Source organism: Borostomias antarcticus (assembly GCF_949987555.1).
Source record: "Borostomias antarcticus genome assembly, chromosome: 9".
NCBI lineage: Eukaryota > Metazoa > Chordata > Actinopteri > Stomiiformes > Stomiidae > Borostomias > Borostomias antarcticus.
In genome coordinates this window covers 10391418-10401822 of record NC_140242.1, presented here as the reverse complement: position 1 = coordinate 10401822, position 10405 = coordinate 10391418, and the positions used below count along the sequence as shown (strand labels likewise).

At 45.6% G+C, this 10405-nt stretch overlaps 1 protein-coding gene across 1 annotated transcript in view; it reads right to left on the bottom strand.

Annotated features, from left to right (window-relative positions):
- Positions 1–10304: 10304 nt before the first annotated feature.
- Positions 10305–10405, bottom strand: part of LOC311313056 (F-box/LRR-repeat protein 7-like) — a gene marked incomplete at its 3' end in the record, with an annotated part of 17910 nt that continues 17809 nt past the window's right edge. The window contains exon 4 of the mRNA XM_084443081.1: positions 10305–10405. This exon is cut by the window's right edge and continues 636 nt beyond it. Within this exon, the coding sequence (XP_084299207.1) occupies positions 10305–10405 (101 nt within the window).

Here is a 10405-nt window from a genome sequence, read left to right as displayed (position 1 = left end):
ACGTATTATTACAGTAGGCCTACTGATTTGTGTGTAATAAGTTTAGTACATGTTTGTATTATTACAGTACTGATTTGTGTGTAATATGTTTAATACATGTATTAATACAAAGAAGTAATACATCAACTGAAGTATGAATGTATCTGTGTATGAGCCTAATGTATGGCTCGCTGTAGTGTAATGTTGATTTCTGTATGTCCAGGTCAGAAAACAGAAGAAGTTGCTGATGTCCAATGGGGAGGAGGAGGGGTTCGAAGAAGAAGAAGAGGAAGAAAAACAAAGAGAGATAGAGACAGATTTACCTCAGAGCAAAAACAACCCAGAACATACTCAGGTAAAAACAGCTGTTTCTCAGGCCTCAATACCAATACCGAAAGCATCACTGGGTTTTCTATGACTAGCCAGGTGTCTATAATTGACTGAAACATGATCTTCACATACTGGTTTCCCTGTTGATTGTGGTCGTAGAGGGGAAACTGTGACATCGGTGCTGAGCTGCTGAGGGAAAAGAGAGAAGCAGAGCGCCTGAGGGCGCAGAACACCACTCTGACCTGGAGAGGGCAGCAGCAGCAAGGCGAGATCCAGCGGCTCAACGAGGTGATTCATCCTAGCTGGGAAAACAGGAAACTCCTTGTATGCTCACTCATAAACAAAGGAAAAAGCACACCCACCACTCATACGCCAAACAAAAGAAAGGAAACCAGTTAATAGTGAATTTATTACGCTCCCCCGCCCTCCCCGTGAAAAAAAAAGTGCTATGACAAAGGCCACAAGAAGACAAATTCTGTTGTTGTTCCCTGAAAGGCCCTGACGGAGGCGCTGCAGACCCCTGCGCTTGCGGAGCCTGAGGTCTCCAGTGGGACACAAGAGGAGCTGTGGAGACATCAGGTACTGTAGACTAGAGTAGTAGTGTCTATCCACAATGTCCTCTCATCACTCCTTGCTGTATATGTGAGTTACAGGCCTACAATCCTACCAAGCATTTCCTTCGAAGCCCCTGGGGTCTTGATGCATCTCTTTGTTTGCTTTTTCCCCACAACCAGGCCCAGGTCTACAAAGAGGACTTCCTGAAGGAGCGGAAGGACAGGGAGAAGCTGAAGGAGAAACACACGGCCTTGGAGGAGAGATTCAGGAAGGTCTACACGGAGCTGAACGCCCTCAAATCCCAGGTATGTGTGAGTGCTAGTCACTCAGACCCGTGCTCCTTTTTGTAACTGAGTTGAATTGGTTAAACCCACCCCTCAGCATAAATACTTCCCGCCATCAAATTGCTTGCTTTTCGGCGGCCTAGCTGGCTAAAGCGGTGTTTATGAGAAGTGGTTGTGCTTTGGCAAGTCAGAGGATCCGAGTCCCGAGATCGAACCCAGCGTGGACAAGTGAGGGTGGAAGCAGTCTGACTCAACTGATGTAGGGTTTGGGGATAAACTTCGTCATTCGTTTATTACAGCCGATTTATGTGGTCGGACAATCCAGACTACGTGAAACAACAAGAACCTAGCAACCGCCCTGCTGCAGATTGTGATTGGTTGAAAGGAAAGCAGCATTATTCCCCCTTATCTCCGAAGGGTAATGAGTCCAGACAGACCTTCCTCCAGCGCTGGCACAGCGTAAACCAAGCGTGGAGATCGTCCTGGCTGTACGAGACCAGGGTGGAAGCAATACTGTCGAGCGACGCATCGTCACACTTCATACTTTCCTTTGTTCATCTTCATCTTTACATAAACCGTCTGTTTCTGATTCCAGGTAACATGGACTCCGACATTGCCTCGTCCTGCGGCTGCGTGTGTCTGCACCCATCGGGCACGTTCCCCTGCGCAGGCGGAAGACCCCCAGGCCTGCTCCCAGCCCGATGTTCGGCCCCGCCCCCACGACCAACGCCATCACCATCTTCAGAAAAACAAACCTCCCTCCTGAAGTCTGGAACAGGAATGTGATCGCACGCTAAAATTGAGCCTTCCTTCATCAAAACATTAAATTATCTACATCATCAACAAATTCGTTTTTTTTTGTCTGGGGTTCTGAAATGTTTTGTGTTTAATCATGAACTCATTCACTGACAGAAATGCACTGGGTTTGTCTTCAAAATCAAATATTGCTAAGATATACAAAATACAAGACACATTTGGGACAATGGTCCGTTTGGTGAGCTGGTGACACTCAAGCGTGTCAGAGCTCCTCGTTGGCTGCCCGGTGCGTGGAGAATTTCTGGGGCAGGACCACATCCAGGAAGTGGGCTCTGTTGTGCTTCAATCTGTGGCCGATCACCAACCTAGGCCTATTGGGAGACCTGAGAGACACACCAGGAAATATCCTGTCACACTTTTATCACCTGTGATAGGGAAATAAGGCAATAAAGATTGGCCACATACGCCATGGCTATCCTCCTCCTCCTCACTGACAGGCCCCGAAGAAGATGCATTAATCTATCAACTTAAATCGATGGAGTGTTGATAGTTACAGTGATGGCTGTAGCTCAGGAGGTAGAGTGGGTCATCCAGTGATCGTAGGGTCGACGGTTCGAATCCCGGCTCCTCCTGTCCGCATGTCGAAGTGTCCTTGGGCAAGACACTGAGCCCCAAATTGCTCCCAATGAGCAGGCTAGCACCTTGCATTGCTGTCACCACTGGTGTGTGAATGAATGGGTGAATGAGAGGCCTTCATTGTAAAGCTGTTTGGATAAAAGTACTATATAAGTGCAGTCCATTTACCATTTTTAGTGGTATTGAATATTACAGGTGTGATTGAGGATGTATGTACTGTATGTGCTGTGAGGTTACCTGTCACCTTAGCGTGTCCATTCCAGAAGAAAGCCCCGGGGACAAACACAGCACCATCAAAGTGGTCAGCCTTGACAAAGCTAGGCCTGGAGTCTCTGTACATCAATGCAGAATGCTGGAACTCGTACACGTACACAGGAACATTCATGTTTGTTATTGAGAGAGAGGGACAGAGAGAGAGAGAGAGGAGGGGTATTACTGCATGTCTCTATGATTTACAAAAAATGACTGATGTGTTGTTATCATGTACCAATCTCAGACTGACCTCTGTGGTAACTGGCCACTTTGAGGACAGGCAGAACCAGGACCATGTCCCCTAGTGTTTCCACTTTGAGGACAGGCAGAACCAGGACCATGTCCCCTAGTGTTTCCACTTTGAGGACAGGCAGAACCAGGACCATGTCCCCTAGTGTTTCCACTTTGAGGACAGGCAGGACCAGGACCATGTCCCCTAGTGTTTCTGTGAAAGATTCCGTACGTCTTCAGGCATCTCAGAATGTTGTCTCAGAATGTTGTCTGCCATAAGCTCATTCCCACCAGTGGCCTTGGATACGGAGAAGACACAGGAGTGAGGACACCTGTCCTTGTCCTACTGCCACAATGACAGGAATGAAATGCCTTGACGTGACAAATATTGTGTTTTATTCAGATATGGTTATCCTGGTATCCTGCAACCATACAGTACAGAAGTAATGAGCTGAGGTAGAGGATGAATTCAACTTATATAACCAGGGAAAAACATGTCCAACACAGACAATACCGAGTGTTTCTTCATGCCTTCACTTTCACTTACTTTTCCTGCATTTTGTTTTAAATGTCCTTTTTTGCATTTCGTTTTATCTGACCTTTTATGTGTTGCACTTTGTCTTGGTGCTTTTAATGTCTTATGTAAAGCACTTTGAATTGCCTTGTTTCTGAAATGTGCTATACAAATAAACTTGCCTTGCCTTCAACCCAACCAGGAGGCGCAAAGAACTATAACTCCCCCAAAAAAGCAGTGAATGTTTAATTCGAAGATGATTACAAGAGATGTTGACGAGATCAACTGTAAGACACAGGGACTTATCAACTTACAAAATCTTAGGCCAGATCCATCCAAACCCGTGATTGGTCAACCCTATCAGTGCAGGCACCTTCAGGAACCGCACGGACAAGCCTCTCGGTCGAGCTGTCGTTGCACCCTGTCAGATTGGCTATCATCTGAACGAAGGTGGGGTGTGAGGGGGGGTAGTGTAACAGGTTGCGGTAGAGGGCTGGTGGAGGCCAGGTTTGAGGGGGGGGTCCACTAACCGATAGTTTGTCCTCAGCTGGGGTCCAAGAGGGAGAGTAAACATCGAGGTAGAGACAGTAGAGGGGTAGAGGGCTGGTGGAGGCAGGGTTTGAGGGGGGGGTCGGGGGTATACATGGGCAGAGCCAGGTGCATAGTTCCTACCTAGGCCCTGGCCAGTGGGTTGCTGGTGTAGTGGGCCTGCAGAGGTGCCACTCCACTCATGGCGATGGCTTGGGGGAACAGCCCCTCCGACAGCGGGGACAACACCTGTCCACCGGCAGACATGATAGTCATCGCGTCGCATTACAAAAAAGGGATTTAGGGATATTACACAAGATACTAAATATTTTAGACCCTTGGGTTACTTCATATATAAACAGCTACCTGCTCCTTATCACGTTGCTGTGGTCTTTGTATGTAAAGTCTCTGGTAAGTAAGTACTTATTTATATAGTACTTCTCACAGAGATGACTCACAAAGTGCTTCACACAGGTTGCAATGCATACAAAGAATCAATAAAGTTAAAACTTAGAAAACAGGACAACAGTCATAGACATACAGTCAAACTGATTCAACAAAGTCCTGAAGAGCCACAGTCTAGGTACCACAGACTCAAAGGCTCTGGCACCTCTGGTCTTGAGCCTGGTCTGAGGGACAATCAACAGCAGACCTCAGTGACCTGCTGGGAGCATGTGCATGGAGAAGGTCAGACAGATATAAAATCTCTGGTCATCATACCTACCAGCATGGAGACGCTGTCCAGAGACGGTGACCGAGTCTGGGTCACCACTGAAAGCCTGGATGTTGTCCAGTCATCAGTGGTGTAAGTGAGTGCATGAGTGAGTGAAGGGTGTATGGGTGCAGTGTTGAATAGTGCAAAACCAGGTTCAAACTATAAAGCAAGACAAAGCAATCGGTGTCCCCGGGAGGAAGAGAGGCAGCAACTGAGCTCCCAGCTCTTCTGGTAGAGCCCTGACACACCGGGCCCAGGTGTGCCAGGGTAGCTGCTGATGACGGCCACGCCCACCTCAGGAACCTGCTAGGACAGACACACTGAACAGACAGTGAACACACACACACACGACACACCCAGACAGGCAAATGGAGTAGGCGGGGCCGTCACAGTCACTAGTACTGGAAATACACATGTACGCACGCACGCACATATCCAGCACTGGTACTGTACAAGTAGTGGTTCTGTTGTGACCTTGGTTCCGTCCATTCAGATCAAATGGACACTACGTGCAGAACTATGTGCAACAATTGACAACTGAAAGATTGTCTGAAAAATGTAAGCCGTTGTTCCATACGTTAACAGCCTGAGAATACCGAGGCAATACTGTATGATGACCAAGACTACGTTCTGATAGGCCGTCAGGGCTGATCCATCGTACAGGAAGGTCCCGCAGGCTGCTAGACCCCCTCCATGAATCCACACCATACACGATGGGTAACACAGCATATTTGTGTGTGTGAGAGAGAGTGAGTGTGTTTGTTTGTGTGTGTGTGTGTGTGTGTGTGTGTGTGTGTGTGTGTGTGTGTGTGTGTGTGTGTGTGTGTGTGGCCAAAGCGTGGTTCAGTGTGTGTAAATGTGTGTGTACGTGTTCATGTGTGTGTGTGTGTGTGAGAGAGAGAGAGATAGTGAGTGTGTTTGTGTGTGTGTGTGGCCCAGTCGTGGTTCAGTGTGTGTGAATGCATGTGTACGTGTTTATTTGTTTGTGTGTGTGTGTGTGTGTGTGTGTGTGTGTGTGTGTGTGTGAGAGAGAGAGAGAGAGAGAGTGAGTATGTTTGTGTGTGTGTGTGGCCCAGGCATGGTTCAGTGTGTGTTAATGCGTGTGTACATGTTTATGTGTGTGTGTGTATGTGTGTGTGAGAGAGAGAGAGAGAGAGATTTGTGTGTTTTTGTGTGTGGAGTGATTCAGTGTGTGTGTGTGTGCCTGTGCGTGTGTGTGCGTGCATGCCTGTGTTTGTGTGTGTGTATATCTGAGGCGTGTGCAGTCCACTAACCGGTAGTTTGTCCTCAGCTGGGGTCCAAGAGTAAACATTGAGGTAGAGACAGTCCTCTGACACCTCGGGGACGGGGTAGTCCATAGGAAAGGCCCTCCGATACCCCTCCATAGAAGCCCGGTCCTGAAGACATCTGCCACGCACAGCATATGCAGTACAGTAGCAACTCCAGTCAGTGTCATGTATGAGATGTCCCACGACTGATGTGCAGTGGGGTCTAGATCTAGAGTTATTAGTTGTGCAAGCTTTTTGTTTCAGACCAATGCTACCACTAGGGATGGGCACAACTCACATTTTTCATGGTTGTTATATACAGAAATTGTGGGTGATATAAGCGATTAATCTAGTAATCTTTTTTTTGCCGACATTCATAAAGATGTGATTCCAACATTTTAAAAGATGTGTTTATTTAAGCAATAAACCACGAGAGGCCGTGTGTTATAGTGATTTTATAACAGCTAGGGGGCGTTGTTAGGCATGACGTGAAGCGGAGTGCTTAAAACCCCAAAAAATAGTTTTAAAAGTTAAATTTCTAAAAAAAACTATCAAAAATATCAAAAATCTGAATGGATCCGTTAAAGAGCTAAAGACGATGAACATTTTAAAGTTTGAATGAAGTTTCTAGCACAAAGTATGAAGAAGTAGTTAAGGAGACAAAAACTGGGGAGAATAATAAGAAAGAAAGAAATAGGGGGAATATCACAAGTTGGGCTAGCTTCTGCAAGCTAGCCCACCTAAATATGAACATTTATTCAAAACGAAGCATCATTCCCTCAATTCCGCCAAGCAAAATAGTTCCTCTAATAAAAGGGTTGCCAAGCAACAGATGCATTGGATGGAATGTTCAGTTGTTTTGAAAAAACACAATGATAGGCCTACAATGCAATGGATCAAATGGGAGGCTTTAATACTGAAAATGGAATGATATGCGGTCCCGGGTGTGTGTTACAAAGTATTTCAACACGGCTTCCAGTCAATCAGAATCAAGAACAAGAACTAACCGTTGTATAATTGAATTTTTAAAAAGTAAAGACCACAATTCCATTGATTTTGACACTGTAGACGATTTAGCCTCCATTACAATCAATATAGTGCTACAGAACTCAAAATGCGTGACGTTAGTTCGGTTCATTTTCAATATTTTATAAAAAGACGTTTGTTTGAGTCAAAAACACAATTTAAAAATCGACTAATTTAAACGATTAATCGATTAATTTGACCCACCCCCTAGCTACCACCTGCTGTGATCTAGACCGAAGACGACTACGGACTGAATATGTGAAACATCTGTGATTAAAGTGGGGCAGCAGGAACAGAAGCCTTCGCACCCGGTGGCTCTCCAGGAATGTGGAGGTGATAGAGGTCAGTCTTCGTATGGAGGAGACTCCCAGAGGAGGCAGGACAGTGCCGTCTCTCTCCCCGTCCCAGGACTGAGCTGGCTGGGGGGCGGACAGACGCAGGGCCCCCAGGGGAGGCCGGGCAAACGGGATGCCCAGGTACTCCACCACCACCACCACCCCCCCGAGCCCCTCACCGTCCTGTCCTGACAACGGACTCTGCCACTTTTCAGACTCACCACAGGACCCACATGCTCTGTGAAACAAAATCACAATCGATGCAATTTCAAATACATCTGTATTTGGTTGCTCTTAGGTTAACTATTGAAGTAATTATTCGACACTTGCCTGCGTGGTCCAGTGAAGTTCTTATGGCCTATGACCAGACAGATGTTCAACAGAACCTGTGTCATTTTGGGGTCTTCCACACAAACAAATACAGCTAGAAACAACAACAGCAACAACAACCCGCAGGCAAACTCTCTTAAAGGGGTCCACGTTTGCAAAATTAACTTTTTCATTGTTTTTGCATGTACATGTGAATCTCTGATGGGCCGACTAACACACACAGTATGAAGTGAAACAACCCGGTCATTTTGCTGTGGTCAGCCAAAATGAAAACATTAGAAAAGCCAGTCCCTGCAAGCCATTCAAATCTCCTGTGTCAATCTACGTCATGTTCAGGGTCCCCGCTAGCTAGCATGTCTTTGCATGGAAAATGCTTTGTTCTTGCATGTACTAAGCAGCACAGATCATCTCCCAAACCCAAAGGTCAGCAGAGCCGAGTTTTATTTTGTGATGGCAACATTCCCACTGAAATTGGCAAAACACATGGCAGTGTGGGCTAGCCATTTTTTGGCCCGATTGCTTTTCCAACCTGGGTCAGGAGGCCTACAATGCAGGATTTTCAGATAAACTCTTTCTGAATGATCAAGCAATACCAACTGTCCGTGGAAATTATGCAGAAACTGTAAGTAATTATGCCGTGTGTTTGTTTGCATATAGTACTAACGCAAGCTAGCTAACACGTACAAACTCCCCTTTTGCCTCAACCCGGATGCTGGTCTCATCATTATTAGAGTAACGTTAGTGGAATGAAATTGGTAGACTTCTAGTTGATCGAGTGGCCATTAAAAATGATCAAATGTTAAGAAGTGGACATCATTGGATTCCCCTCGGCCTAAAGAATTTAGCTTTTATTGTTTTAGTTGAATGGTGTCATTGCCTGGTGGTGTCTAGCTAGCGATTGAAGCTAGAGGTAACAGCATGCAACCGTGGAGCTAATAATGGGCACTAACGCTATCATGTTTAGAAAGGGAGTGAGGACAATGAAATTTGTCACAGTGGCATCGAGTGTGGATGGTCCAGGCTAGTAAGCTATATTTGAGGTAACATAACGCTGTCAACAGCCCTCGTTCTCTAGCCTGCCGACTTGCTCTTAGCTGAGCTCATTTGCATATGAAAAAGCGCTCAATCCGCTCTATCTGATCCCCTGGTCAATGGAGGGTGATAGAGGCATGCTAGAACGCTTATTCTGAGTGGTATTTTCAGCAAAAATACTCAAAGACATGTTTTGGGGACCCCAAAGACTTTTAAAAGAAAATTAGCATAATAGAACACCTAAACCCTTCAGGCACAAAACAGACCTACTTATCCTATCCACTGTGCTGAATATGTTCACCTGTGACTGAAGTCACGATGGCGCTCGTTCATCACCATATGCATGGTTTTCTCTACGTAACCAATGGAATGAATAAACAGGAAGCCTGCTACAGAGGCGCTCTAACACACATACACACACACACACGCACACACACACACACGGACACGCGCTTATGAAACACTGACCCTTGACCACACTGTGTACCGTCCTCATGTGTTACTGCTCTCGTTTTCATTCCTGCCCCCTAGTTTTTTCCAGATACAGTAGGTCTAGTGAATGCCTTTTATGGTAGCCCCCCATCTCCCAGGTGAACATGTGGTTTCAGGTACCTGGCTGATCTTGACTTAATCTGATAGCATGAAACAATCTCTTTAATGAATGCAATTTCAGGGCTCATGAATGTCCAAAGAAAGATATACAAGTGAGAATATTTGTTTTTTCATGAGGTGAACTATGGCGTGATGCCAGATGGAAGAATCTTAAAGGGTGTAGATTAAGTTCATTACAAAAGCATTTATTAGAGTAAACTGTAGCAGCAACGTCTTCCTGGTCATATATAAAAAAACATCCACTCTGTCCCTTTTCTATTTGGTGGAGAAGCTTGTTCGACCGCTGAGTCTGTATACTGTACTAAGAACAAACCAGTCAGACACACAACACCTTGAGCCCATTGGAAGTGATTGTCTTTTGCATCTGTTAAAGTGCATATGAACACACAAAGAAAAGCACTTAGTAAGACTGGAGGAGATAATACCGTTTAGTGTCACCAGGTATGCTTGTTGCTGTTTTGGCTACATTCTTAGTGGTTTAGTTTGAAATGATTTGCTGCTTATAATAAATACAATGGTTCAACATTTGATGGTAACCTGTTCTGAAAGTCCATAATGTTGATGAAGCACAAAGATGGGAGAAAAAAAAGGTTTTTAACTAGTCTTCTGTAACCAGTGCTCAATGTTGTTAGCATAACATTACATCCCAAACTGTGATATGTGAAATAAGAAGTGATACAATGAAATATTTGTATCCTTTTTACAGATAAATATGTTAAATACATTCCCATGTTAATGTACGCAAAGGACAGCATTATCAACAACCATGCAAATACAGAATGAACAAACAATAAGCACATATTGCACACCAGTTTCCAAAAAAACACCCTTCCAACTCAGCTCCACTCATGTGTGCCACCCAGAGCAGGAATGTTGCAACATCCACTTTGTCAGAGGACAAATCCAACACCCCCCCTTCCCTCAGAAGAAGGCGGGGTTCGTGTGCTCGATGACGCAGCGCCTGCAGTGGCGCCGGACGAACCGCAGCGCCTCCGGCGAAACCTCGCAGTCCTGGACGTTGA